The sequence below is a fragment of the Carassius gibelio genome, chromosome A25 (genome assembly GCF_023724105.1).
Source record: "Carassius gibelio isolate Cgi1373 ecotype wild population from Czech Republic chromosome A25, carGib1.2-hapl.c, whole genome shotgun sequence".
Classification (NCBI taxonomy): Eukaryota; Metazoa; Chordata; class Actinopteri; order Cypriniformes; family Cyprinidae; genus Carassius; species Carassius gibelio.
The window spans coordinates 5,977,301-6,003,968 of record NC_068395.1 but is presented as its reverse complement, the minus strand read 5'-3'; the positions used below and the strand labels follow the sequence as shown (position 1 = coordinate 6,003,968).

At 36.5% G+C, this 26,668-nt stretch overlaps 1 protein-coding gene across 2 annotated transcripts; it reads left to right on the top strand.

The window, feature by feature from the left end:
• On the top strand, nucleotides 1-25,876 carry LOC127947426 (septin-7-like). 2 transcript variants are annotated; one of them, XM_052544537.1, is made up of 13 exons: nucleotides 1-294; nucleotides 3,663-3,762; nucleotides 11,580-11,686; nucleotides 14,936-15,036; nucleotides 15,126-15,260; nucleotides 18,272-18,389; nucleotides 18,487-18,579; nucleotides 19,410-19,506; nucleotides 22,247-22,298; nucleotides 22,458-22,583; nucleotides 23,157-23,292; nucleotides 23,414-23,559; nucleotides 24,307-25,876. In XM_052544537.1, the coding sequence occupies exons 1-13, from the start codon at nucleotides 256-258 to the stop codon at nucleotides 24,344-24,346; spliced, it is 1,290 nt and encodes a 429-aa protein (XP_052400497.1). In that variant the 5' UTR covers nucleotides 1-255; the 3' UTR covers nucleotides 24,347-25,876. The 2 variants fall into 2 exon arrangements, with proteins under 2 accessions (XP_052400497.1, XP_052400498.1); XM_052544538.1 differs by having other exon boundaries at nucleotides 22-294; nucleotides 3,666-3,762.
• Nucleotides 25,877-26,668: the final 792 nt, after the last annotated feature.

Below are 26,668 nucleotides of genomic sequence, written 5' to 3'. Positions count from 1 at the left end.
CAATAGGGCTTGAATTATCCAGGAGGAGGACAATCGCCTTTCATGCTCGCAGCATTGTAACATTCCCCCCCGGCCGATGCTTGCATGCTTGTTTTTGTCCTGTGCACGTTTACTTCCCTTAAAATCCATTCATTTAGTCCAAATCCGAGTCAGCAATCAGGGTTCGTCGTGGCTTCTGCACTCGACCATCTTTGAGTCGACTCATCTTTTTATGCCTGATCTGTTGGGTTTCACAGTGGGTGTTGTCACAGGACAATGATCGAGCGACCCGACTCAGCTGTTTCCAGCGTTGCAGTGAGTACAGTTTTCATACATTTATCCAAATCTGTCCATAAAATCCTTTTAAGGCACATCTGGCTTATGGATTCATGTATTTGAATGGTGAATTGATTCTAGCGTGACTGTCCCTCTAGTCATCTATATGTTATGGTAAGATGGTTTCACATTTATGCCTTAAAAGTTAACTAGCATCTCCTTATCTTACTAATTTCACCAATAACTATTCAATAGACACTAGTACTTATTCCAATGTTATTTACTAGGCAACATATTCCAGTATAACTACTGCTCTTTCAGTACATGCTAGTCTCTATATCAAGTAACACATTACTGTTTATTTGTTAATGGCAACACATTGCAAATTCTTTGGTTATGTGTGGTTCAGTTAGCAATTGTTTCTATTCCTAGTCTAAAGGTAAAAACAACTGTTGGAATACATACAACAGACAGATTTCCCATTGAATTTAATAGCTTATATTTGCAATTTGTCAAAGCAAAGAAAACTTGACTAGCAAAAGAAAAAGCCCTAGCATATAAAAACAAGTCTCTTCATTATTACTTTTTAGAAATGAAAACTAAGTACAAGTTCCGTAAACGAAGATACTAGTTATTCTTTAAGAAATAAATGTGAAAATAGTATGCCATAATCTAGGACTCATAAACTTGATCCAAAGCTCACTGGTTCCTGTGTTTTATTGAAAAACAACTATTGATAAAGTGAATTATGAATCATGTACCTTAGCTCATGTAGTAAACGTTGTAACCATATGAAAACTAAGAAACAAACTCCTCAGAATCATGTTCTTATACTCAAATAACCCCTGAATTTTAAACATTACCTATCAATAAAAGCATAAGTGAAATGGTAAATCACATATTGTAAAAGTGAATCTGAGAAGTGCCTTTTTTTGGCCCTGTTGTGGTCGAGGCTGCACACATGTAATAATATGTTGATTAGCATTGACCACAAGACAGATGATCTTGATTGCAGATGCATACATATGTGTTTTTGGAGTGAAATGGTTGGGCTATTAATAGCTGTTTGGAGCAGCAATTGGAATGACAGGCTCTAAGCATGATGCGCAGCTCTCTTGCGGAGAGCAGTGAGTGGAGATGCATTTAAATGGGGTTAGAGGGAAGAGCAGCCAAAAACTGTCACCAAGCATATATCACAATCCCATTCGTGTGAACCACTTCATACATCTGCTTAAAATCAACGTTGGGTCATTTGGTTTAAAGTAATTGCAAAAATAGCTCATAAAGGGGAAGTTGGTTCCGGGAAAAAGTCTAGCATCATTTCTTTGCAGATGATATTATTGATAGTATATAAGTTTATACATTTAATACTCCAAGTGCTTTTTGGGGCCATGATATTTAGGGTCCTCTTGTCAGCTGTGTTATACTTACTTTAAAGGCTGAATGAGTTGCACAAATGTAAACCTATTCTGATTAGTAAGCTTGTGAAAACCCACATTGTTTCCCACCTACGCTATTTGCATCCTTCCATCTGTCATGTTCTCCAGATTGCACGCCTAAATTAGGATGCTAACATGGAGAGGGGCTCGATAATCAATGATTTAATTCACCCATTTGGCCAGATGTTTTGTTGTTTGCTTTGTTGGGCCATGGCATCAATCTTACAGTTACATAAGAGTGCTTCAAGAGTGAAAGAGTGGAAAATGCCCTGAGCTTTTTCACAGAGCATGGCTATTTATAGACCGTATGAATTATATAGCATAGTTTTGAAGAAGATGCTGCTGCGTTCTGCGCAGCAAGTGTTCATAAACTGTCAGAGGTTTCATATCAAATCCATTTTGACATTTTGTTCTTTTAAAAGGATAGATCACAGGTAAATAAAATTGTCATTTATTTATGCATGTTGTTCCAAGGCTGCATGATTTTTAGGAATGTACCGATAATCAAATTCTAGCCAATACAATAAGCTGATAAATATTTTGTGATAATTATGTTATGGCCAATAAGTGTTAAATGGCTATGCTGTTAATATCTTTTACATAATTAAATCGATTTTTCGTTATTTTTACATAATTTTTTTATATTTTACATATCTGAAAATATTATGTCTATAAAATTGAAAAAGAAAAGACTAAAATCTTGACATTTTGGCATGCAACTTTATAATGTATATAAAAATAATACTATAATATCAGTTATTAACTGATGATTTTTCTAAATTATCGGTATCACTAATAACTACCGTAGTGCCAATCTAATGTCCATGAAAAATGTTGGTTTTTGTATTTTGTTTAAAGGAACGTATTGTCTAAATAAAAAAATAAATACTAAAATTGCCATTGCAACAATGTAATGTACAATATAAAAAATAATGAAAATAATGCATTTGACATTATTATTAAATTAGTGTTTAAAGATTAATTTTAAGTGAGCGTTAGATAATGGAGAGGTCATATAAATGTAAAAACAGGAAAAATAAGATTATTTATTCTTAAAAGAAAATATTTAGAGTTGAATGTTACATCAATACCATATCGGTTATTGGCCGATAATTTTTCAGATTTATCGGTATCGCCCTATAACCAGTATAGTACTGATGTAACTTTCATCTCTAAATTTTTTTTTACCTTGTCATATTCATTCATTCAGGCCAAAAAGTGTTAAGTTGCCCTGATAACTGTAGCCCTCCCCGTTCAAACTCTCTCTCTAACCCTAAACGATGAGTATGGCCCCAACTACTTAGTTTTCCATTGGCCTACCATGCATGAGAAGCTCAGCGGAGCCAACGCAAAGCGGTCAATTGTGTTTGCCTTGCCTAGCATGTGCTTTAGCGCTCTGTTTCCTAGAGCATGAGATTACAAGAGATGGAAAGTGACAGAGAGAAAGGGATGGAGGAGCTCGAGAAGGACTTACAGCTGGACAAGGCGCTAACTGTGATCTGGAGTGAAATCCACTGTCTCCATGACGGCATTGAGTTCATGATGGATTTGATGCGAAATGTAAATGAGCAAGAGGAACAGGCTTCACCTCATCCCATGTATCCTCCCTTCCCCAGCCTCTTGGTTTCCCAAAGTTTGTGTTTGGGCTAGAAAACCGCTTTACCTCCTAGTCGGCTTGTAGCTGTTTTGGTGTGTTATTTTCATATGTGCTTAACACGGATCTGTTTACTCATCCTCAAATTAGCAAAATTCCATGTTGTCCTTTGTTGTGGTAACCCTGCATGTGAGATTAGGAGTTAGGCTACACCAAGACATTATCAACTGGAACTAATGTTAATATTAGCGTAGCCTTTAATATCTTTCCTCTGAAGTCTCCCTGAGACCTGTTTTGAGAGGGATAACTGTAATGGAGGAGCCGTTCTGCTCTTTAATCACTGGAATGTGGAGTAAAGCTGTGTTCTCTTCCAGCAGAGGAATCTGGAGGGTTATGTCGGCTTCGCCAACCTCCCCAACCAGGTGTACAGGAAGTCCGTGAAGAGGGGGTTTGAGTTCACACTCATGGTTGTCGGTAAGTCGCAAAATTCTTTTGCCTATGTGAGAAAGTCATTCTATGGAAAGTTTGCATATTGAAGTTTTCGTAAGATTTTAGACATTAAATAAATGTTGTTCTTCCATTTCAAGCTAAATTAAGTTTGTCTTAATATAAGTAATTAAGGCTTCAGGGAATTTTCATTTAACTTTAACGTTTGCAGTTCAGTTTGCCATATGTTTCTTAAAAAGCTGGAATTTTGTAAAATTGATATACTTAATTCTGTTTGGATCTATTGTTTATGATGCCATCATGGCAACATGATGACCAATGACACAAAAAAGATTTTAAAAAGATTTTAAGTTCTTTCGCATTCACGTCTTGAAAGGATGATGATGTCACAATTAAGTTTTCTGATTTATGGTAGTTCGCTACTGAAAAAAATGGTCAACTATGATGGTAAAAGGGTTGTCGCATAACCTGGGAGACACAATTTGAAGTTATTTTGATAATACATAATTCAACTAAAATCTTTAAAAATATATATATAAAGACAAAATGCTGGTTTTTAATTCTATGTATTTTGCATATTTGATGAGAATATTTGAGTGAGAACAGGCCTAAAAATGAATAAAAAAAACTAACAAAAAACGGAGGAAAAAATATATATAGTAATGTTGTCCTCCATGATTATTTGAAAATGTTTTTCTTCACCTACACGAGGAACATAAATGGCAAGACTTTGATGAAATGGCACAGAAACTGTAGTTTGTTGTTTGCTTCAAGTGAATAATCTGTCTCTGGCTTAGAAGCAAAGTGGTTTTTTTTAGCTGTTGAACAAATGAGTAACATACAAGAGTAAGATATATGAGGAACATCGGGGTAATCAATACTCTTTTCAGCATCACACACAGTCTGTGGTTTGGATGCTGTGACTAAAGCTGTATTGGAAATATGGATCTCAGTGACATAACTGTCACAGAGTGTTTCGCCCATGCAACTGGCTTTGTGTCTGTTAGCACTTGCAGTAGGTTTGCCTTCCAGCTCTGGTGTGAAATAATCTTTCTTTTTTCTGTTCCTCTATTCCTCTTCCAAGTTGTTACTCATTCTGTGTCTTTGTCTCTCACTCATTCTCTTCCTCTTGTTATATAGGCTTGTCTAGTTTGTGGTTTCTTGTTTGGTAAACCAGGCTTTTGAGATGCTTGTAGTGGTGCCAGGTGTTGAGCCGCGCTAGTCTTTGTTGAAAGCTAGTTGTATTGCCTTCAAGATGTGTAAATTTACAGTGATCAAAAGTGTAAAGGTGCAGTAAAATTAGCAATATTTTATTAAACTTTTACAGGTTAAAATGTCATTTACAATAGCAAAGTTACTTTCAAACCAAGCAGCTTTCTGTTCGTCAGTGGGGTGAATTTGTGTGACCAACTTGATTACGAACAAAATCTGCATGGGGAACTTTTTCAATTGCCGAGCTCCAGTTAATGGGACCTAAAATATTAAACTTTTATTCCCACTGTTTTGTTAGTCTTAAGCTATTCTATCTCTTTTTGTTTTGCGTGAAATTTTATGGAATGTTAAGAATTCTGAAACCAACAATATTTGCATACAGAATTGCGATCTTGCAGATGGTGGTCTTTGTTTACATATATTTGTATGCTGAATAGGGATTGGTCTTACAGTAATTATACTACAGTGGCCGAGAGAGCTCAATGTGCTGCAAATAGACAAATAAAAACACATGAAAATAGAAAAAGCACAAGCAAATCAAGAAACATCTTCATCGGCTTGACATCAGGTGCTGCAAATGTTCACAACACAACCAAATAAAATATTTAATTTGTTTCTTTTTTTTTGGTTGTGTTGTGAATATTTGCATCGTGTTTCTTTATTTGGTTTTGTTAGTATTTGCAGCGCATTTGTTGTCAAATTGAAGTTTTCTTAATGTGCAAGTGTTTTTTCTTCTATTTGAAGTGCGTTTCTTTGTTTGCTTGTGTTGTCAGTATTGTCAGCGTGTTTGTTGTCAAATTAAAGTTGTTTTCTTAATTTGCAGGTATTTTTTTTCTATTTGCAGTGCGTTTCGTTATTTGATTGTGTTGTGAGCATTTGTAGCGCATAGGTTGTCAAATTGATGAAGTTGTTTTCTTAATTTGCAGCGCGTTGAGCTCTGTCGGCCACTGTAATATACAGTGTAAAATACATTATAAACAGCAATATTGTAAAATATACTACAATTTTAAGTAACTATTTTCCGTTTCCATATATTTAAAATTTTTATTAATTCCTGTGATGGCAAAGCTGAATTTTCAGCATCCTTACTCATTTAATCATTTAGCAGACGCTTTTATCCAAAGCGACTTACAGTCCTTAATGTCACATGATACATCAGAAATCATTCTAATAAGATGATTTGCTGCTCAACAACAACAAAATTTTTACTGACACCAGCTATTTGAAGAGTAGTGTATAGCACCACTGATCTTAATAAATGCAAGTCTGGTAAGTGTTAATATCTGTCTTTCTGTTAATAATGTTAACCAGATTCCCCCTCCATAGAAATCATCTGGAAACATGATTTTGCAAGTATGTTCCACAGACTGGGCTGAGAATGTGATGTAGTCTCAGTATGTAATACATGTAGGTCTAGCTTGGTTTTGTATCTACTTAGAATTATCTTCAGCTAGGGCTAGTGGCCTTTTAAAGGACAGAAACGAAAACTGTTGTCTTGTTCTCTTGTCACTCATCCTGACAGGCACCACAGGGCTTTGGCTGTGGACTTCATTTTTCCCTCCAAAATTAAGGGAGGAAAAAATCTGTTTCCTGTCTTTTCTCTCCCTTGTGTTTTTTCCCCACAAGCATTTCCTTTCTTGCTCTTTCCCTCTCAAACCAGCTGGCAAAATGTTTCTTCAAGGAGAAAACGCTGGAAAATGTGACTAGTTTTAGAGGTTCGTTTGTCAAATCGAGTTATCTGAGGCGTGTTTGAGGTGCAAGAACAGGCCACAAAAAGACTGAAGAAGTGAAATGAAATCTTGAAGTTTGTAGTCTTGTTAAACATATGGTTAAGTCTGTGTACAGTCTCTTTTAATAATTGTTATTCAAGTATGTAGAGGAATTCGCACCTGTTCAAGCAATGAATAGAAAAAAAAACTTTCAAATTTGTTTTCATTATTAGTGCTGTTTGCATTCCTTCACAGTAACGACTCCCGACAGCTGTGTTTGGACAAAATTTGAGATGCTTTAAGTGATGATTTTTTCAATTGGTAGCTGAAGTCTTCAGACCTGACACGGTGTTGAATTCCATGTTTCAGAGATATGTTCAACAAAACAGCAGCGATTTGTCAGGTGTGGCTGCACTAGCGTAGCTGGCACTTTTTTCGTACATTAGCATGCTGTAGGTCCGTTTAAAAGGTCCCTGGCTGAAATACAGACACACACACATGGAGGAGATTTTAATCTCTGGATTATGAAGCCAAAGCTTCCCCTCTCTGGCTTGCCAACAGGTCTTCTAACAACCTGGTCATGGAGCTAAGCCTGTCAGACAGCCTTAGCTGACACATGCTAATGTATCCGTCAGTGTCAAACACTGGCGGATCTCTGGGTTTTCAAATTGTTAAAGTTTCGTTCAAGTAAAAAAAGAGGAATATTTTAAGTTTTTTTGTGTCATTTGTGCTGGACTCTTGACAGGTGGCTATAAGTGTATGAAGAAGAGTAACTCTATTATGTAAAGAGATTTGTTTAGATGGGATTTAATAAATAAACAATTAGGAATTTGACATTATGAAAGATGTGTGATGGTAGGAATGTGTGAAGTGGCTATTCTATTTCCAGTGCAGTCTGCTTTACTAATAATAAGAATGACATTGACTTATAACAATTTATTTATATATTTTTTAATCTTTGGTGTATGTTTTTTTACAGTGGTAAAAATAGTTGTATTGTGAAATAATTTAATGTTTTAAAATAATGAAACCGTTGTGCTGCTTTTGTTGAAACCTAGATTTTTTTATTCAGGATTCTTTGAACAACAAAGATAAAAAGGTACCACATTTATTTGAGATAGAAATCTTTTGTAACATTGCAAATGTCTTTACTGTCACTTCTGATCACTTTAATGCATCCTTTTTTAATAAAAGTTAATTTAGTGATCTTATACTTATGCCAAAAATTTGAAGGGTACTGTATGTGTACATATATACCAAATTTAAACCATATATGCTCACAATTTACTACAAATTTATCCTGTGAATTTCCCATCATTTCATTTGTAAAATCCACCAAATCATATCCCTGTGCACTTTTGATGTGTCTAAGTATCCCTTTAGTCACTGTCATCTTCAGCATATTTATGAAAATCATTCTAAACTATTTCAAAACAGTGTAATCATATCTAATTGACTTGTAGCCAAATTGCAGAATTTGTGACAGCTTGCATGATTTATTGAAGAACATTAATATCTGTGCTTTACACTAAGTGGTGAAATGTAGCTTAATGTCACATTATGGAAATTGACGTTCTCTAATGAGAACATGCAAATTATGCTTTAGATCTGTGAATTTTTAAATCCTGGTGTAGGTTCCTGGAAAGCTGTCTGAACCTTCTGTGAAATCACAAGACCTGTAATATCACGTGGAAGGTGTATCTTAGCCAGAGTCCCCAGAAGTGTCCATGTGGTTGACATTCCGACCTTCAGTTATTTGAAGACTTCTATGAATGAGAACTATGCCTTTTAAAGAGCTATTACCCTACCAATTGAAACATTTCTTAATACTGTTGTATATAATCTTGCAGATTCAAAACAGAAATTGTGCAGAAGATTTGTGTTTGAGAGTTTTGCATTGCTGTTGGTGAAAATCGAACTCATTTCCAGAATATCTGCATATGCGTTGATGTAGAGTGTGTATTCTGATTCTGTGCGTGCAGTGTTACATCACACATGATGTGTCACCTCAAGGATCTTATTTTCAGTGTAAGGCTTCCTATTTGAAGATTTGTGTGCATGTGTGTGTCCATGGGAGTTTTTTCGCAGTGTTACTGATTGTTATCTCGGGCTGTTCGGAGATGAACTCTGATCTTTGTTGCAGAACAATGGATCTTATCACTAGTGGAGCACTTCTCCACAAACTAGTTAAACACACATTGCTATCACACTTGCATTCCCACATCCTTTAAAATCCTAAAGCTCTAGCTTGTTCAAACTAACTAACAAAATATAATTGTAATAGTTATACAAATTAAAATAATTTGTTCTGCTGTTTATTTGCACCAGCAATTTGACTCTGTTTATGTGTTGGGGTAGTGGGCCTCTCTTTTGCTCTCTGTCTGCTATTTGTTTGTTAAAGGGTTAAGCAACTGCATGGCAGTAGTGCTTGAGCTCATTTTATGAGGGGAAAAGAGCGAGTGAGTGAGCAGAAAAGACAGCATGAGAGAGATGGGATAGCTGGGATTGGATGGGGGGCAGGGCAGTGGAAAAGAGGTGGAGGTGGGGGATCATCAGGATATCTGAGCCCAGTAATGGGCCCTGGGGTGCTTTCTGGCCCAGAGCGTGATGACAGGAAGAGGTAAAAAGATGAAAGTCAAGAAGAATGTGTGGAATCTCTTGGAAAGTTTGTCTGTTTGTCCTAGTCCTCCCATCCACCCGTCCATTCAGGGTTGTAGCAATTAATAAGGGAAGAAAAGTATCTTAATCTCAAAAGGGAAGTTTGATTAATTGATGATTGATTAATTGTGATAAAGTTTTTAACTCCATGTTAAAGCACTTTTCTAAATTACTGAATGGATGGTTAAACCAATTTATTTTATTTTTTAAATTCTGTCATAATTTACTCACCTTCATGTCTTGTTTTAGTCATTTTTTTTATGAATCTTTGTCATTTTTTAACATAATGAAAGTGTTTGTTTTTTTTGTAATAAAATCTTTCGTTTTTTTACAAGGTTTTATTTGTTAGTTTAAGATTTTAAGACATTTTTTAAAAGCCTTACAAACATACTGCAAGAAGCACTGGTGATTCAAATGCTTTTGAACACCATTCACAACACTTTTTCAAACTACATGCAAACCGTTTCAAACAGGGTCAGGAAGTGATGCTAGCATGCGTCTTTTATTCTGAAATGTATGTTCCCCTTATAGCCTGTATGGGTCTAGTTTAACGTAAAGCCGGTGAAAATAGGGTCTATATATCCTCACTATGTGGCTGTGCCAATCTGTTAGCACTGCTATAGACTTTTCCCTCTGTTTAATGGTTTTCCAGTGTCTCTGTTTGTCCCTGCTGGAGAAACACATGTGCTGTATCTCTTTTGACTGGAGTAGTAGAAAAGAAAGAGGGTAAAGGGCCCAAAACCAGACGGGGAGGTGAGTTCACTCCATTCATCCATGTGTCTGATAAAGGTCAGCCAACTGTGAACTAGACCTGGATCCTTGCTGTGACTCAAGCGTCTCATTTTCAGAGATCATGCGGATCGATATTTGATTAAAATAGGGGAAGAAGCTAATTGGGTCTGGCTTTGCCCTGGGAGGGGTGAGAGGGAAACAGAGGGAGAAACAGTGCATTAGAGATATCTGGAGCTGGAGGCTGATCTACCTATACACACCCATTAATGCAGTGGCTTCGGGATTTAATGAATATATCCTGCTGTTTGTGTGTGTGTGTGTGTGCCAATGCTAATGTGTGGTTTCTGTAAGTGCAGGCAGTCCCAACAATACTCTGTTTCTCTCTATCTGTCTCTCCTCCCACCTTTCCTTCTCTTCCACTGGTCGCCTCAGTTTAAGGTTGCTGACATTTCTCATCTTCCCCCAACCCCACACACACAAATAGATGCTCTCACAGTCCAGCCACTCTGTCTTGTTTAGGTAAGTCTTTGTAGCCTGAGGCAAGGAGGAGTAAATTTACTCAGCAGACAGAGGGGTGGGCTTGGAGTCTGTGTGTTGTCTCTGGCATAGCACCGAGAATCTTTAGGCATGTGTGTATCCAAATGTTGAACTGTTTTGGCTCCATGGGCCACACTGGTAGCTGCTCATACTTTGGTTAATTTGGTTGATGTTGTAATCAAGATTATAACAATTAAATCATAATTTACAATTAAAATATCAGTATTTTCATTCTAGTCTTACAAACCAATCAAACATCAGTGAATAAATCTAATTAGTTACCTCTGAATATTTGGTTTCATATGGTAAATGTCCACATAGGGCCTGGTGTAGTTAATGAATAAGGCAAGATTTGGAAGCTAAGAAGAGGAGGATTGTCAGTGGGAAGATTGTTTATTGAGAGAAGGAGCTTTGAACACCCCCACTTGAAGCCTAGGATCAAGCTTGTGTCACAAACGTGGAGTGAGAATGTGTATTTGAGTGGGTGAGGATGGAGTACATTGGTGGTCTGTTCTGCCAGATGAGCCCAAGCGTTCCCTTCCCCCAATTCAAGAGATGTTCAGAACGACACCGCCTTGTGCACATCAGTTGTAAAGAGAAGTGCGGATTTGGCTAAAGGGAATGGAGCAAGCAGTGTTTTATTCTTTCAGAATAAAAGAGCTCTCTTTTTCCTCACTCTTCCTCTTTGTCCACAACATTTTCCCAATATACCCAGGAATTTGCTGTCATTTGATTGCTGTCTTCAAGAAGAAACTATTGAATTTTTGGCTAGGGTCCTACATGTGGCATTGGTTGGCTCAAAAACAACAAACTAATTGTGTGTTTCTCTGTGGGTGGATGAATGTGAGAAAGTTTGTGAGGATCTGTGGAGAATTTCGTGTTCATCACCTCCTGTTTTTAAGTATGGGTGTCTCAATCTGTCTCTGGCATTTGACATTTCATCCTGGCACAAGTCAAGCACAGCCACTTAACATTTTTGTTTCTTTCCCGTTTTAGGTGAGTCTGGACTGGGCAAATCCACGCTCATCAATTCCCTCTTCCTTACAGACCTGTACTCCAAAGACTACCCAGGCCCATCTCAAAGGATCAAGAAGACTGTTCAGGTATGTCCTCTTTAGCTGACCTTTGACCTTCCTGATATTGTTCCAGTGGTCTTCACTTTATCTACCGCTGTCTCTATGTTAGTGTTGCTCTCTCTTTCTTCCTTTACCTTTGACACTTTATCTCCAGCCAACATTATCTTCCACTGCCTTGCAGCCAAATGTGATATAGAGAAGCCATAAAGGAGGCTACTGAAGTCTGATTTCCTTTTTCATTTGAGTGGGGCTGTTCTACCTAATTGACCCATTCAGATGTGCAACTCTCCGTATAATGCAGAATACAGATCTGTTTTCTTGCATTCACCCACTGTTTCTCTTCAGGTACCAATTTTTGGTCTGTCTGAGGTGATCTTGTTTTTTGAAACTGGTCTGCATGGTACTTTCAGCAAGTCGTGCAGATAAACAAATCCAGTCTGTGATATTCAGGAGTTGCAAATACAATTGAGACCCACTGCAGTACTCTTTTAAGTATCGTTTTGAAAGACTTTTTAAGTGTTTCTTATTAGATTAGCTGCATGGCTATGAGGAAGGATAAGGGCTTATTGCCTTAATCTCACTCACACATCCAAGATTGCATTTTGCCTCATCAAGTCAACCAACACGCAAGTGCATTGATACAGCTGGAGTGCAGAGCACCAACCAGGCTCAAGCAATCACAAACAGATCCCTGCCTTCTGAAGGTCCCAGGCCAGAGCAAATGCTCCAAGACTTCCCAGAGGAATGTCACAGCAGAGTTTTGACCTTATATGGATTTGATAAACAAGACGAGAACAGATGCTGAGGCTGGAACATCAGAAATGGGGGAGGATATACTGAAAAGAGCTTGTGGTATGATAGGGTGACTCAATTCTAGTGTTTTTGAAGAAGATGGGAGGGGCAATATGAAGGGGTCTGTATTCCTCTGGAGGCAAGAAGGGTTCAGCCGAAGGTTAAGAATTTTCCCACGAAACCCAATACCCAGCACTGACTTTCCCACCACCCTTGAGATGGGACATGTTCCGAGGCGTCCCAGCCCTTTCTGGTGTTTTAAGTGCAGCCACTCTCGGTTCTCCTTTATGTTGATGAACAGATTTTTTCATTGATCATTGTTGACATCAAGACTAAGTTCACTGTTGAGGTTTGGACTTTGGCCAGGTTTGGATGACATGACATGTCATTTCTAAAGCAAGTTAGTTCACTTGAAAAAGCTTTCCAGTTATACAAGTACAGCTCCTGTCTTGAATAGGCATCAGTGCTTGAATAGGGAAAGATTGAAATCTCAAAAACTTTTCTGCCCTACTTATTTTGCAATAACACCGGGATGTCCAGTTCTGCTCCTGAAGCCACTATCCTGCAGAGTTTAGCTACAATCTTAATCAAAAACACATGAAACAGTTAATCAAGGTCTTCAGTATTGCTAGAAACTTAAAGGCAAGTGTGTTAGAGCTAAACTCCGCCAGATATTGGCCGTCCAGGAGCAGGTTTAGACACCACTGCGTTAATATCAAATCATCAATCGTCTTTAATGATGTTATGCCACATAGATTGTCAGGTAGAAGTCAACTGCAAAGACTGCATCGTTGAACGCTCTTGAGCACCCTTCTGAAACCTAAAATGACAAATGGGACGCTCTTCTGCCTCGTGTGTTCACACACAGGACCGGGTACAGGGCTTCAAATATGGCAATTTATTTCCACTAATTTTTTTTAATAAGTAGCCTGTCTTCTCTCTTCATATTGTATCTGTTCACACGGATCAAAGTTTGGTGGGTGCTTGTTCAGCCTTATTTGCTTTTCTCACTGCTGTGCAGAAACCGACCAAACATAACTTCCACATCTTACAGTCTGAATCCAGCAACTGTGGCATCTGTCACCCAACATCTAAACACATCCATTTTCATTTGGAGAGATGATGTAAAACCAGGGGACATTTCTTGGTCCCAATGGAATTCAACAGAAGATTCTTCCAAGTTGGCTCCTCTTTGTTTTTTACCATAGACTACTGAAGTGTTACCTGGATTTCACAAATTAAATCTCTGACATCTTACATTTTCTCCTGCCAATGCTTTCCTCTTCAGACCCCTCTGGCCCTTTCCCTGGTGGCAGGATGCTTTCTGCCATACACTTTGTCTCGAGTTGTTCCACCATGAATGCCCGTAGTATAAATTTGTCAGCCTGGGCAAAGGCCTGCTGTCTAGTCCTCTGTGGTCACTTCAGGCAGGACACAGCGGCGAGAATATTTATATTCCCGAAAACAATCTGCAGTGTTTGTCAAAGCAGCCACACAAGGGCTGCTCTGGTTACGTCGAATGAAAGTCTTGACATTTTTGTGGCTTTGTGTTTCTACATTTTATTTTATTTCTGCTTCTGTGTCGCTGCAAAATGAAGTGGCCTGATGTGCCTCTTAACGTCCTCGCATGAGCAAGAATTGAAGGGTTTTATCCACCTCTCTTTCTTCCATTTCCTTCATTTTTTTCCTTTCTCTCACTTAAGTCTCCTCAAGTCTCACCTTTTTCTCCTTCCCACTCTCTTCTCTTCTTGAAGAACTACGAAAGGTTGTGGTTTGTTTTTGCTTGGAGAAAGTGCATGTGTGAATGATGTGCAGTTTTAGAAAAAGAGGGTCAGCCAAAAATAGCCAGGCCTGTGAGAATAGGCCGGTTTTTACTGAAAGCAGCTGAAATAACTTCAGAAGATGATTGAAGTTGAATCATAGTGACACTGGAGATGACTATTTCAGTGTCTCGCCAAGGCGCCTAACCCTGTCCGAGCCTAGAATGCAACGAATGCACTGCTAAAAAAAAAAAGAATGTAGAAGATGACGCAGAAAAAATGAAGTAGCTACACATTTGTAGCTAGAAAGTGGAAGGATGACGATTTACTTGTTCTCATTTTAAAAACATGTATGTAGCAGCAATGAATTTAAATATGCATCTTTTAATAAAATGAATTAGTCAATCTCACTATTTCTTGGACAACTAGCTGACCATGTTACCTTGTAAATGCCTATTGGTTATTTACATATTTTGTATGACAAACAGCTATAGCGTTAATCAGTGTTTATTTTCTAGGGTCAACTATGACCTTTTGGTTTGATGCAAATGCAAAAGTACACATTTTTGTTCACAAACCTCTCCACTCACATGAGTGTTTGTGGTTTAGAGTTAGTTAGCGATGATGTTGTGTCAATGACAATGAATCTGGAACAAACAGGCAAGGTTGCTGTCCCAGGCTAATTCACATATCCTGTGGTGACAACAAGTGGTCCTGCTTTCAGGTCGAACAGTCCAAAGTGCTGATAAAGGAAGGGGGCGTCCAGCTCACGCTGACCATCGTAGACACACCAGGCTTTGGAGATGCAGTGGACAACAGCAACTGGTGAGTTTAAGAGTTTTGGAGGCATTTCAGATTGTTGAATAGGCAAATAATACTTTGCCTTTCATTTCTCCTCCTCCTGTTTCTTTCAGCTGGCAGCCCGTCATCAACTACATCGACAGTAAGTTTGAAGACTTCCTGAATGCCGAATCCCGCGTAAACAGGAGGCAGATGCCTGACAACAGGGTGCACTGCTGCTTGTACTTCATCGCCCCCTCTGGTCACGGGTAGGTACTGCACCCTCTACAAATGAAGCCTGCTATGAATCAACCAGCTTAAAATAGAAGCACCATGCGCGCGCACACACACACACACACACCCACACACAAACACGTCCTAATTTACACATTTTGCATTTTGTTCTGGAGTGGGATGATGTTTGGAATTTTGTGCATTTATACTGTACAACTTTATAATGAAGGCATCAGTGCATTGATTTAAATGCATTAGCGGGTGAAATGAAGGACATATGAGCACAGATGGAGATGCACACTACCCACTCTCAGATCCAAAAGCCTTACATAATGCTTACTAAACTGGGCTTGACGTGATAGGCATTGACTGGTTTATTTTGGCTTAAATTTGCTCAAGATTGTTTTTATGTCAGAAATTAGATTTGTGATTTTAAAATATGAAGTGTTATATTTGCATTCAGTGTAGTGTGACATCGTAGCCCTGTCTGTGCAAGCAGCTATCCTGTGTGCCCTTTTTAAGACGCCATCATGAAGCAACATTCATATCTCTGTGACCTTTGTGTTGCACCTTCAGTCATGTATAAACAGCCCCTCAGCTGGGCCTCAAGATCACACAAAAAAAACACACAGAAACCCTGCTCAGTGTAAGAACAGCCTCTGTCTGGAATCCTGAACTAAAGTGATGCAGAGAGATACAGAGTGAAGCCCTCATTCCCTCCATGACATAATGTTTCTGGTTTGGAAGGAAACGATGAGAATAGGGCTGCAACTAACGATTATTTTGATAATCGATGAATCTGTCGATTATTTTTACGATTAATCGATTAATCGGATTATGTACTTATATTTTAGTTTTTTCCATTTTTTCCCCCAAGTAAATTATTAATAAAGGGTCTTTATCATTCAGCATAGATTTTTAAGAGATTTTAACCATTTTGCATTGTCATATCCTCATCAAAAATATACCTGGAGTTGTTTTATTATGTTAGTAATCCTTTGTCGAACTCTTCTGCAATCAAAACACTGACCCATACTCTAGCAAAATTCACAAGGAGATTTCAAATATTGTTTTCACCATGGCAGTCCTTAGAGCTCCTAAAGTAGTTTAACATCCCAAACAAAGCTTAAGGAATCTTTGAGAACATATTTTCACGAAGTATAAGGATAAAACAGAATAAAATTGCAGTGCATTGTATTTTATTATTTACTGGGAAAAAGCTTTATAGCTTATGCTGTGAAATTGTAAACAATCCTTCGAAAAAAAGTGCCAATGGCATGAAACCTGAATGGAACTCACAATTTAAAGTAAAATCCATCAGAAGGTTGTCCAGAAAAAAAAAAAAATTGGGACACACACAAAAAACCTGCTGTGTGAAAAAGAGCAGTGAATACTTAGAAAAGAAGTGCATTTTAAATATACTCAAACATTTACCTCTCTCATTCAGTCATAATTAGGCTGCAAGCCTGAATTATGAACTGGTAAACGACAAACTGATCACATAACATGTTTGTAAATCTTTAAATGTTAACTGTTAAAAAGCAATGTTATCAGCTTTTACGACTAAACTTTTGCAAACAACCTTGTACTGGAGAATCTGCACAAATACAATTCTTAGGGGCCGTTCACATATCGCACCTAAAAACGCGTTGAAAACGCTAGTCGCGCCGCTTTCTCCTTCTTTCCAAAGCGCTCGGGCAGAAGCGCCCCTGAGGCGTCTGCCTTTGCTAAGCAACCATGACGTGCTCTCTCCATGAAGACCCGGAAATTTCAGCAAAGGATAAATGGATGCGGTGTGGACGCGCCTGGAAAAACGGGCGCATCGCACCGCGTGCGTGTCGCGACCGCGTCGCTTCCATTATGAGAGTGCATACTGCGCGCCTACATAGGAAATAACGAACTTGAGCACGCAAAAGACACGATATGTGAACGGCCCCTTAAACAGTTCAGTAGTGCAGAGTTTACAGGTTACTCTTCATTTTGAAGGCTCAAAGTAAAGTACTCCCACTTCCCGCTGAATGCTGCAGAGACGCTGTTTGGGAAGCACGTGACATAAAACGAGGCCAGCTATTGGCTATTCGCTACTTCACCTGCTGTACTGGCTGAGTAAAACCTCCGGTGGCTCATTACTGCCACACTTTGGTCACTGCAGATTTGAAATATGTACGAAATGAGCCGCTTATGGCAAATAAAATTTATTTAGCGACGAATCGATTACTAAATTAGTTGACAACTATTTTAATAATCGATTTTAATCGATTAAATCGATTCGTTGTTTCAGCTCTAGATGAGAAACCGTTGAGCGCTGTCTGACAGTGGCCCCTCTGCTCTGTTTATTCATGCCCGACTTGTTTCAGTTCTGTTGCATCACTTCAAAGGGCATGGCTCATTTTTATGTTTAGTTTATGTGTAAGCTTTACAGACTTATAGAATGTTTTATTTAACCCTACTGTTACTGTCATTGTTCATTATATTCCTAGTACCCATGTGGAAACTATGTGAAAACATGCCTTTTTTTTAGTTCGATTTTTTTTTTCCATTTAGTTCCATGTAGCTGTAGTAGTTTCGATGCTTTTGCTTTTAAGAAATTTCAGGACATTTTCATTCACTCGGTTTTAAAGTTAGTACCAGTTACTACTCTATGATATTTCTATATGCTATACATAGAATAGTATACATTTATACCACTAGGGGAAAATTGTAATCGGCACACTCCTATATTTTATTTATGTACTTACTGTATTTACTTAATTACTAATTTTTCTTTCATTTGTATATTTATTTTTAATAATTGAATTTATTTGAGTGTTTTTATTTTTTTTTTACTTTTCAGTATTTAGTAGCAAAGCAGTAGTTGTGTCAACAGTAATAAGTTAAATATAAAAATTATAATAATATTAATTTTGGCATAGTATTGGCATGTGCTGTGACTTGTTATACAATGTAGTTTATTTAATTTAAATATGTTAGCAACATAAGTGCACAATACAATTGAAAACTGTTCCAAGAAACCTGCAATTCACTTGTATTCTGAATCTTATTTCAGACTGAAACCTCTTGATATTGAGTTCATGAAGCGTCTTCATGACAAAGTCAATGTCATCCCCCTCATCGCCAAGGCTGATACTCTCACGCCAGAGGAGTGCCAGCTGTTCAAAAAACAGGTGTGTGTTAATGTGTGATTTTACATTCTTCAGGTGATGATTTGCATTTGACAGTTTTTCTCAAGCACTACAAATTCTACTGCTCTCTCATCATTAGATTATGAAGGAGATCCAGGAGCACAAAATCAAGATTTATGAGTTTCCGGACACAGAGGATGATGAGGACAGCAAGCTGATCAGAAAGATAAAGGTAAAGAGTCAGTCCAAAAGAAACCGTACATAGTCAGATGTACAGCAGATAATTACAGATGACAGTAGTTTATTATGAACTAAAAATGAACACCAGTATATATATAAACTAACTTAGTTAATGTTAGTTTACAAATATGATTAAAAAAATATGTTTATATATAATTTGTGCATTTAGATTATATATATATATATATATATATATATATATATATATATATATATATATATATATATATATATATATATATTAGTGTTCCTGTAGCTCAATTGGTAGATCATTGCGCTATCAAGTGCGAGGTTGTGGGTTCGATTCCCACATGATAGGTAAAAATTGATAGCTTTGGATGAAAGCACCTGCTAATTGCATATACATATATATATATATATATATTCTTATTTTTATTTTTTATGGAAAAATCATAGTAATTAATGACTTACAGTGAGATTCCTGAAGATCCTGTAAAAAAAAAGTAGTTCATTGTTAGTTTATATTTCCTAATGGATAAACTGTCAACATATAGTCTTACAATGAAACTTTACATAAATCTTACATTTTGAATCTGACAGCAGAAAAACAATAAGAAATGTTTTTGTCTTTTAAAGTCTGTAATTATCCCAACAGCATCCACAATGTTATTTGTTTTTCTAGGTTAGCTTGAGGTTATTATTGACGACATGCAAACTGCCACAGAACCAATTTAGTTGACTGACCCGTCTGTGGCTCTGAAGTTCAATGAGAATCTACGTCAGACCCCCTGTGTCTGTTCACTTTTCACTGTGTGCGGTCGATGCAGGCTCACTTTAATTAACTGTGGTTTGTACCAACAGGAGAAGATGCCTCTGGCAGTGGTTGGCAGTAATGTGGTGATCGAAGTAAATGGCAGGAAGGTTCGAGGGCGTCAGTACCCCTGGGGTGTGGCAGAAGGTACGTGCTGCATCAGCATGACCCATATGAGTTTGTCATGAGGACTGTACCATTTCTAAAAAAAACAGGGGTGTTCCAGTGCGTGTGAAACAAGCTTGCTGGACGGATTCCCTCTCAGGTCAAATGTCCAACTTGAGGTGTTCTGGAACAGGGAGAGTGACGAGGTGTAAGGTTTTACAGAAAGAAAGATCCTCACCCCCTTTTTACATCATAGGCCACAAATTACTTGTTGTGGTCTGACTATCCCCACATTTCTTTCTTTATAAAGCTCTCCTCCCTGAAAACTTTTTCATTTAGAATTGTTTTTTGTGTGGTGAGCGAGTGTGTCTATTTTTTTTTCCCTTGGTTGTTTACGTGTCATTCTTTCTTTTCTCTTTTTTTTCTTTCTGTCTGCTCTTTTCCATGACTGACAGAGGGCATTATTGGTAAACAAACCCATTTTCATTTATACGCTCTTCGTTAAGGCCTCCCCCCTCCTTCCTCTTTCACCTTTTTGCTGCTCCGAATCTTTGCTGATTGTCAGATTTGTGCTGTACAAATAGTTATGGAGAAACCTATAAGCTGCAGCCCCCCGTAGTAAATAGAGCATCACTGCTAACATGTTTATAGGTTCTTAACTATTCTTTATGTAGGGCTTGATGATATAGATAAAAAATAATATCTCAGTATTTGAGATATAACTCCGCATTTGAGAGTTTTGCTAATATTTGATATGTACAAAGGCATCAGAAAGTGTGAGACTAATGAATGCTTTTGTTGCAATTAAAAAATAATAATTTAGTATGTATTACGCAAGTAAAAAAAAAAAAAAAACGTAAATAAAAAAACGAAAAGAAAGAAACGTTTAAAGCCACATTGTATTATCGATGCATAATATATTTTAATTTGAGTTTTTGAAAACTATGTGTATGTAAATAATATATATGCATAATATATCGTGCGTAATGTGTGACCAATATGAAATGCATTTCCAATTTAATAAAAAATATAATTTATTAAGTATTAAAAAGAAATATGACATAAATATGATATAATTTTGTAACATATCTTTTTTCAAAGACTCAATTATTTTATTGTATATTGTTGCATAATGTAATTTGTAATGTTAAAAAAATAAATTTTCGTGTGTGTGTGTGTGTGAGAGAGAGATTACAAATTACTTTAAATAATGGAATAATAATAGATAATAAACAATTGAAAAGATTTGTAATATTTTAAACATTTATGAATTTTTTTTTTTCTAAATGACTACATGAATAAACCACTTTCCATCATGGTTATATTTACTAATGTGGCAGTATTAATAAGCATCAATATTTACCTACAGGTATTTAGTGACTCATGAGGAGGAAACACAGAGCTAGTCTAATAAACATAAATGGCCAAATTAAAATGAACTAACTAAATATTTATGATGTTCCTTAATTTGATTTGCCAACAAAATCATTGCAAATACATAATGTTTGATATATCACCCAGCCCTATTCTTATGTTTAAACAAAAACTTGCATCCAGACATGCATGCCTCCCATTACTTATTTCCAACCCCTAATTATGGATTTAAATACATTGAGGGGTTCAAAATGTACCCCTGAGGTTAAAACATTTATTTTCTTCCTTTACATACATTTTTATTATAGTACATTGACATCATCATTTATAAGTATTTCTGCCTCAGAACTCTGATGCGGGGTTGATTGAGTGCTAATATTTCCATTCTAACCTCAACGCTGTCCTAACATATGATGTAAAATAAGGGACGCCGTTTTGGGGCACCGTCTATACCTGTCAGCATCAAGAGTTTTCTGTCCTGTCGAAGAGAAAATTACAAATCCCATGATCCTTTTAGACGTATGACCCCCTGCCCCTTCTTCTAGCTCCATTTGGCTGGTGTCTGCTTGTCATCGCAATGCCATGTAACCCCTCCAACAACACACCATTTTTAGTTGTAGTAGCCCATGAATCACAGGTTTGAGTGGGGGTCCCACAGGAGTGACTTTAGGTCCCGCCCCTCCAACTGCTCTCTCACAGGTAGGTGGTTGTAGCAGATGATTGACACATGGGGTGGTCAATCAGCATGAGTTCTCCTTTTAGGTAAGATGCTCAGCATCGTAGGGCTCTATAACTGCTGTAACGGTGCAGGTTAGACCTGCAGAAGATGTTTCATAGTTTAACCATCTTTCAGAAAACAGTGTTTCTGGTCCTTTCCCAGAATACCATGTGATGACAACGATCGTACCTCTGTATATCTCATAACAGCGATTATGTGAACCCCTAACCTGCTGTTTATTTTGTGACTGTTTAACCTTTTGACATATTTAATTTTGATGTTTAGTTACTAAAACTGTGTTTTTATTTTAATTGAAAACCACCTGACCTGTGTCTCTTGATTTTTTTTATTTGTTTGAGATTGATTAATTGATTAATTTTGTGTTCTGTCAGCAACCTCATTGTCTGACTTTAATCAAAATCTCATATAAAGTATTTATCATAACTGCATACATTCACAAAAATAATGCATTTTCCATGTGAAATTTTGTTACACTTAACAGTTTCACAGCATTATATGTTGTAGTCCTACACATGAATATGCAAGTAGTGCCTACTTTTTTTTTTTATTAAGATGTATTTTGGAATTTTATGGTAAATTAAATCTAAAAACTGAAATGTTAGGGGTTTTTAAAGTTTTGAAGTCATTCTTATGTTATCGAGCTTAAACATCCATTTCTTCCCTTTTCAGTGGAGAACGGTGAGCACTGTGACTTTACAGTCCTGAGGAATATGCTCATCAGGTAAGAAACAATGTTACGTGAGATTCCTGTGCATTATGTCCTCTTTACCAGGCACAACTTAACAACAAATGCTGAAAAATATAGACAACTTTTATTTTCTGGTAAACTGAATTGCCGTTTTAATCAAAGTTTAACCTGTCATCAAACAATCTGTTCCAGGACACACATGCAGGATCTGAAGGACGTGACCAATAATGTTCATTATGAAAATTACCGGAGTAAGAAACTAGCAGCCGTCACCTGCAACGGGGTCGATGCCACCAAGAACAAGGGCCAGCTCACAAAGTAAGAGAACAGTTCTATTTTTCGCTAAATGTTTTTCAGGTTTTGTCCTAAACACCCCTCCTTGGGGACAAGTCTTGGGAACAAGTCTGTTGAGGCTCTCCTGTAGCCTAACATTTAAAAATTAAGTAAAAGTCTAGCCTTCAAGACATACAGTAGTTCACCCAAGTTTTCTCACCCTCAGGCCATCCAGGATGTAGATGAGATAGTTTTTTCCCTCAGGAACAGATTTGGAGAAATGTATCAATGGATCTTCTGCAATGAATGGGTGCTATCAGAATGAAAGTTCATAAAAAAACTCACAATTATCCACAAGTGATGATCTACATCCATCTATTAACCTGTTGTGTATCAAAAAGCTCCATGTTTGTAAGAAACAAATCCATCATTGAGACAATTTTAAACTTAAACTGTTGTTTACAGCTTAAATACGAGTCCTCTATCCGTAATACTGCATTACCTAATGTGGATTATTGTTATGATTTTATCAACTGTTTGGACTCATTCTGACGGCACCCATTCACTGCAGAGGATTTCTCCAAATCTGTTACAATTGTTGCAATGTCTCTCTTGCAGGAGTCCCCTGGCCCAGATGGAGGAGGAGAGGAGGGAGCACGTGATGAAGATGAAGAAGATGGAGACCGAGATGGAGCAGGTCTTTGAAATGAAGGTCAAAGAAAAGAAGCAAAAACTGAAGGACTCTGAGGCAGAGGTGTGTATGTGATAAGTCTAGATAAGTTTTTTTTTAAGCATTTGTTCCCATTGCTCTCCATATTTGTCATGGCTCATATCACAAATGCTTAATTTAAAATCCTTTGACATCTGTGATGCAGTTGGAGCGGCGTCACGAACAGATGAAGAAGAATCTAGAAGCTCAGTATAAAGAGCTTGAGGAGAAGAGGCGCCAGTTTGAGGAGGAAAGAAACAACTGGGAGTCCCAGCAACGCATCCTGGAGCAGCAGAAACTTGATTCATCAAAGTGAGACTCTGCTGTTCTTTCTCTTAAAATTGCCTGAATAATGCAGTTAGCAAAGTAATATTTTAAATAAGGAACTGCACTTGTCCATAGAAGTAGAGACTGACTGTCCCATTTACAGCTTACACATTGAAAATCTGCATTCAGAATTAAGTTTTAGCCTGAAATAGGTTTATTTAAAATAATAATTTAGTCATTTTAGTGTATTTGAATTTTTTTTTTTTTTTACATTTAATGTTTTAAAATTCAACTTGATAAAATGCATGATTTAATAAATTATATAAAAGATATTTAAGATAATTATGCATATTGTGGTTTGCTTTGAACCTAACTTTAGTTATAATTTCTTAATTCGTATGTTATACATGCACTACCCTTCAAAAGTTTGTGATCTGTCGATTTTTTTCCCTCCAAGATTTTTTATAGAAATATCAAAGCAAATTTTTTAAATAATTTTTGTAACATTATAAATGTCATTACAGTCACTTTTGATCAAACTGAATGTGTTCTTTCTAAGTATTATTATTATTCTTTCCAACAAAAAATATATAAATATAAACAACAACAACAACAACAACAAATTCTGACCTTAAACTTGTGAGTAGAAGTGTATAGTATTGCTATCAGAATAATATCAATCATTAAAAAATTTAATAGACATGGAAAAATATTGAAATTTACAGTAACCATAACTAACAAATTATTATTTAAAAATGTATTCACTAATGTTTTTGTCCTTTTTTTTCTCAGGACAATGGAAAAGAACAAGAAAAAAGGAAAAATCTTTTAAAGACATCCTGAAGCTCCATTCCTTATAAAACCAGACACTCCTTGCATCTCTTTTGATGCTCTGATGTTTTATGACCCCATAAGAAACGCATGCTGGAGTGCTACATTACAGTTTACTGCACTTTCCATTGCAGCATGAATGAAAGGAATGAAATGTAGGATATTTTTATAATCACATCCACACTCGACCTCTTCTGGTTGACTATTGTATTGCACCACATGCCAAGGTGGGTCAAGTATGTTCTCGACCTCTCAATTAGAATGAGAATATTGACCAACATTCCTTTGAAACTTTAAATTGTGGTTATTACAAACAATACTACATGTTGGTAATAATTTCTGACAGTTACACATAGACACTTTCAGCTCTTCAGTCCATATTCACACATTAGTGTTAGATGTTCTGGTGGTATGTTTGTATGGGTGTGATGGAGAATCAGACAGAAGCAAGTGCTTCATTAGTTCATACAGAGTTAAGCATGTGTGTGTTGAAATCAAAGATATGGATAAATGTTTTTTGGTTTCTGCTGGTGTGTGAGACATGATGTTGTCATGTTTCTTTGGGGTCATAAATATTCAAAGACCTGTTTTGACATTATTGCGCAGTTAAATTATGACAGTAACAATTTTCCATGTGTTTAAACCCGTTTGCTGGCTGTGTACGTATATAATTGTGTCCCTACCGTAGATGGTGTTATATAAAATGGCATGGTTGTCAATATTAATAACAATAGTAATTTTTTGATATGGATGGATATAAAAGAATTACAATAATATTATAGGATATTGCGCGAACATTATGCCTTAAAATTGCAGACTTTAACAGCATTTGTCTGCTCATGTTTTATCCTCTCTTTTTTTTTTATTGTGATCAGATTATGTTAGATGTCCCTTAATCTATTCTTAAACTGATCTGAGACCAGTTTGTTTCATTTTAACAGTTGGGACTTGGATTTTTAGTTATTATGGCTGGTCCTAGATCAGTTTATCTAAACCGATGTTATTTTAGCCATACTCACCCAGATTGCCCTTTATAATAAACTCACTTCACATTCTAAATGTCAATGAGAGTGGAAGTTTAGATTTATAACACACAGGCTCCAGGTCTAACACATGCCAAACAGTGTATAGACAGCAACATGCACAAAACTCTCAATGCAAGGGGCAATAACACTATTATATATGTTGAAGGTTTGTCATTATGCATGTTTGAACACTCAGTTCTTCCTGTTGTGCATCACTAAAAACCACACAGATGCTCTGAAGTATGTTTAGTTTAAGGTTTTTAGTAGAACAGTATTCTGGGAAAAAGTAAAAATCTGTTCTTTAAACGCTACATTTTTTTTTAATAGTACACCTGAACATGGGTCTAGACATGTTTGTTTTTTTCTTCATTTGTAATGGCAATCTACATATTTTTGTATACGTATACAGTTTTAAATTTCTGATTGTTTTTCTTCCCTTTTTATCTTCATCTGTTATTCTTTCTGGCTAACTGTACATTATTAAACATGAAATGTTATGCTGATAATGGTCATATTGTCTTTTCTTATCAGTATTTGATATGAAATCATGTCGAGACACCAGGAAATCTCTGTATTTCAATATTTTTCAATATTTTTGAGCATAGATTTGGTTCAATTTCTGCAAAATGAGAAGAGTTTTAATGTTTTAAGGTTTTTAGGTTTTTATTGGCCTAATATCTTTCTGTATTGAAGAGGAAATAAAATATAAGCATATCATATGGTATTATATACTTTTTTCGTAATATTGCAGTATCATTAGAATTTTACATAGTTACTTATTTTTTAATTATATATTTAGAGTTAAATACAAGTAAATTAAAATGAAACCATTTAGTCCATCACTGTTGTTGAGGTTTGTAAATATGTATTTTATTGTTTCTTGTTACATTAGCATAATACCAAAAAATACTACTAGTTCCTAAATGTTTTTTTTTTTTTTTTTTTTTTTTTTTATATAAAGCACATCCTGTTCCATAATTCACTGTGATCTGAAATTTCTGTGACAAAATATATTTTAAAAATAATGTGTGGAATTTGGAAATTATATAAAAAAAAAACTAGATTATAGACGCTGATAGAACAACAACATTGATTTTCAGAAAACATATTTTACACTAAATAAGTGTAATATGTAAATAAATAATTCAGACTACAAGAGAACTTTGAGTTTCAGAAGTGATGAGTAGGACCAGTCCAACACCAGAACACAAGATGTTCTCATGGGTTCTGATCTGAAGTTGATCTGCAGGATTTGATGTTGAGTTTTTGGAATAATCTCAATAAATTAGAAGCTGCTT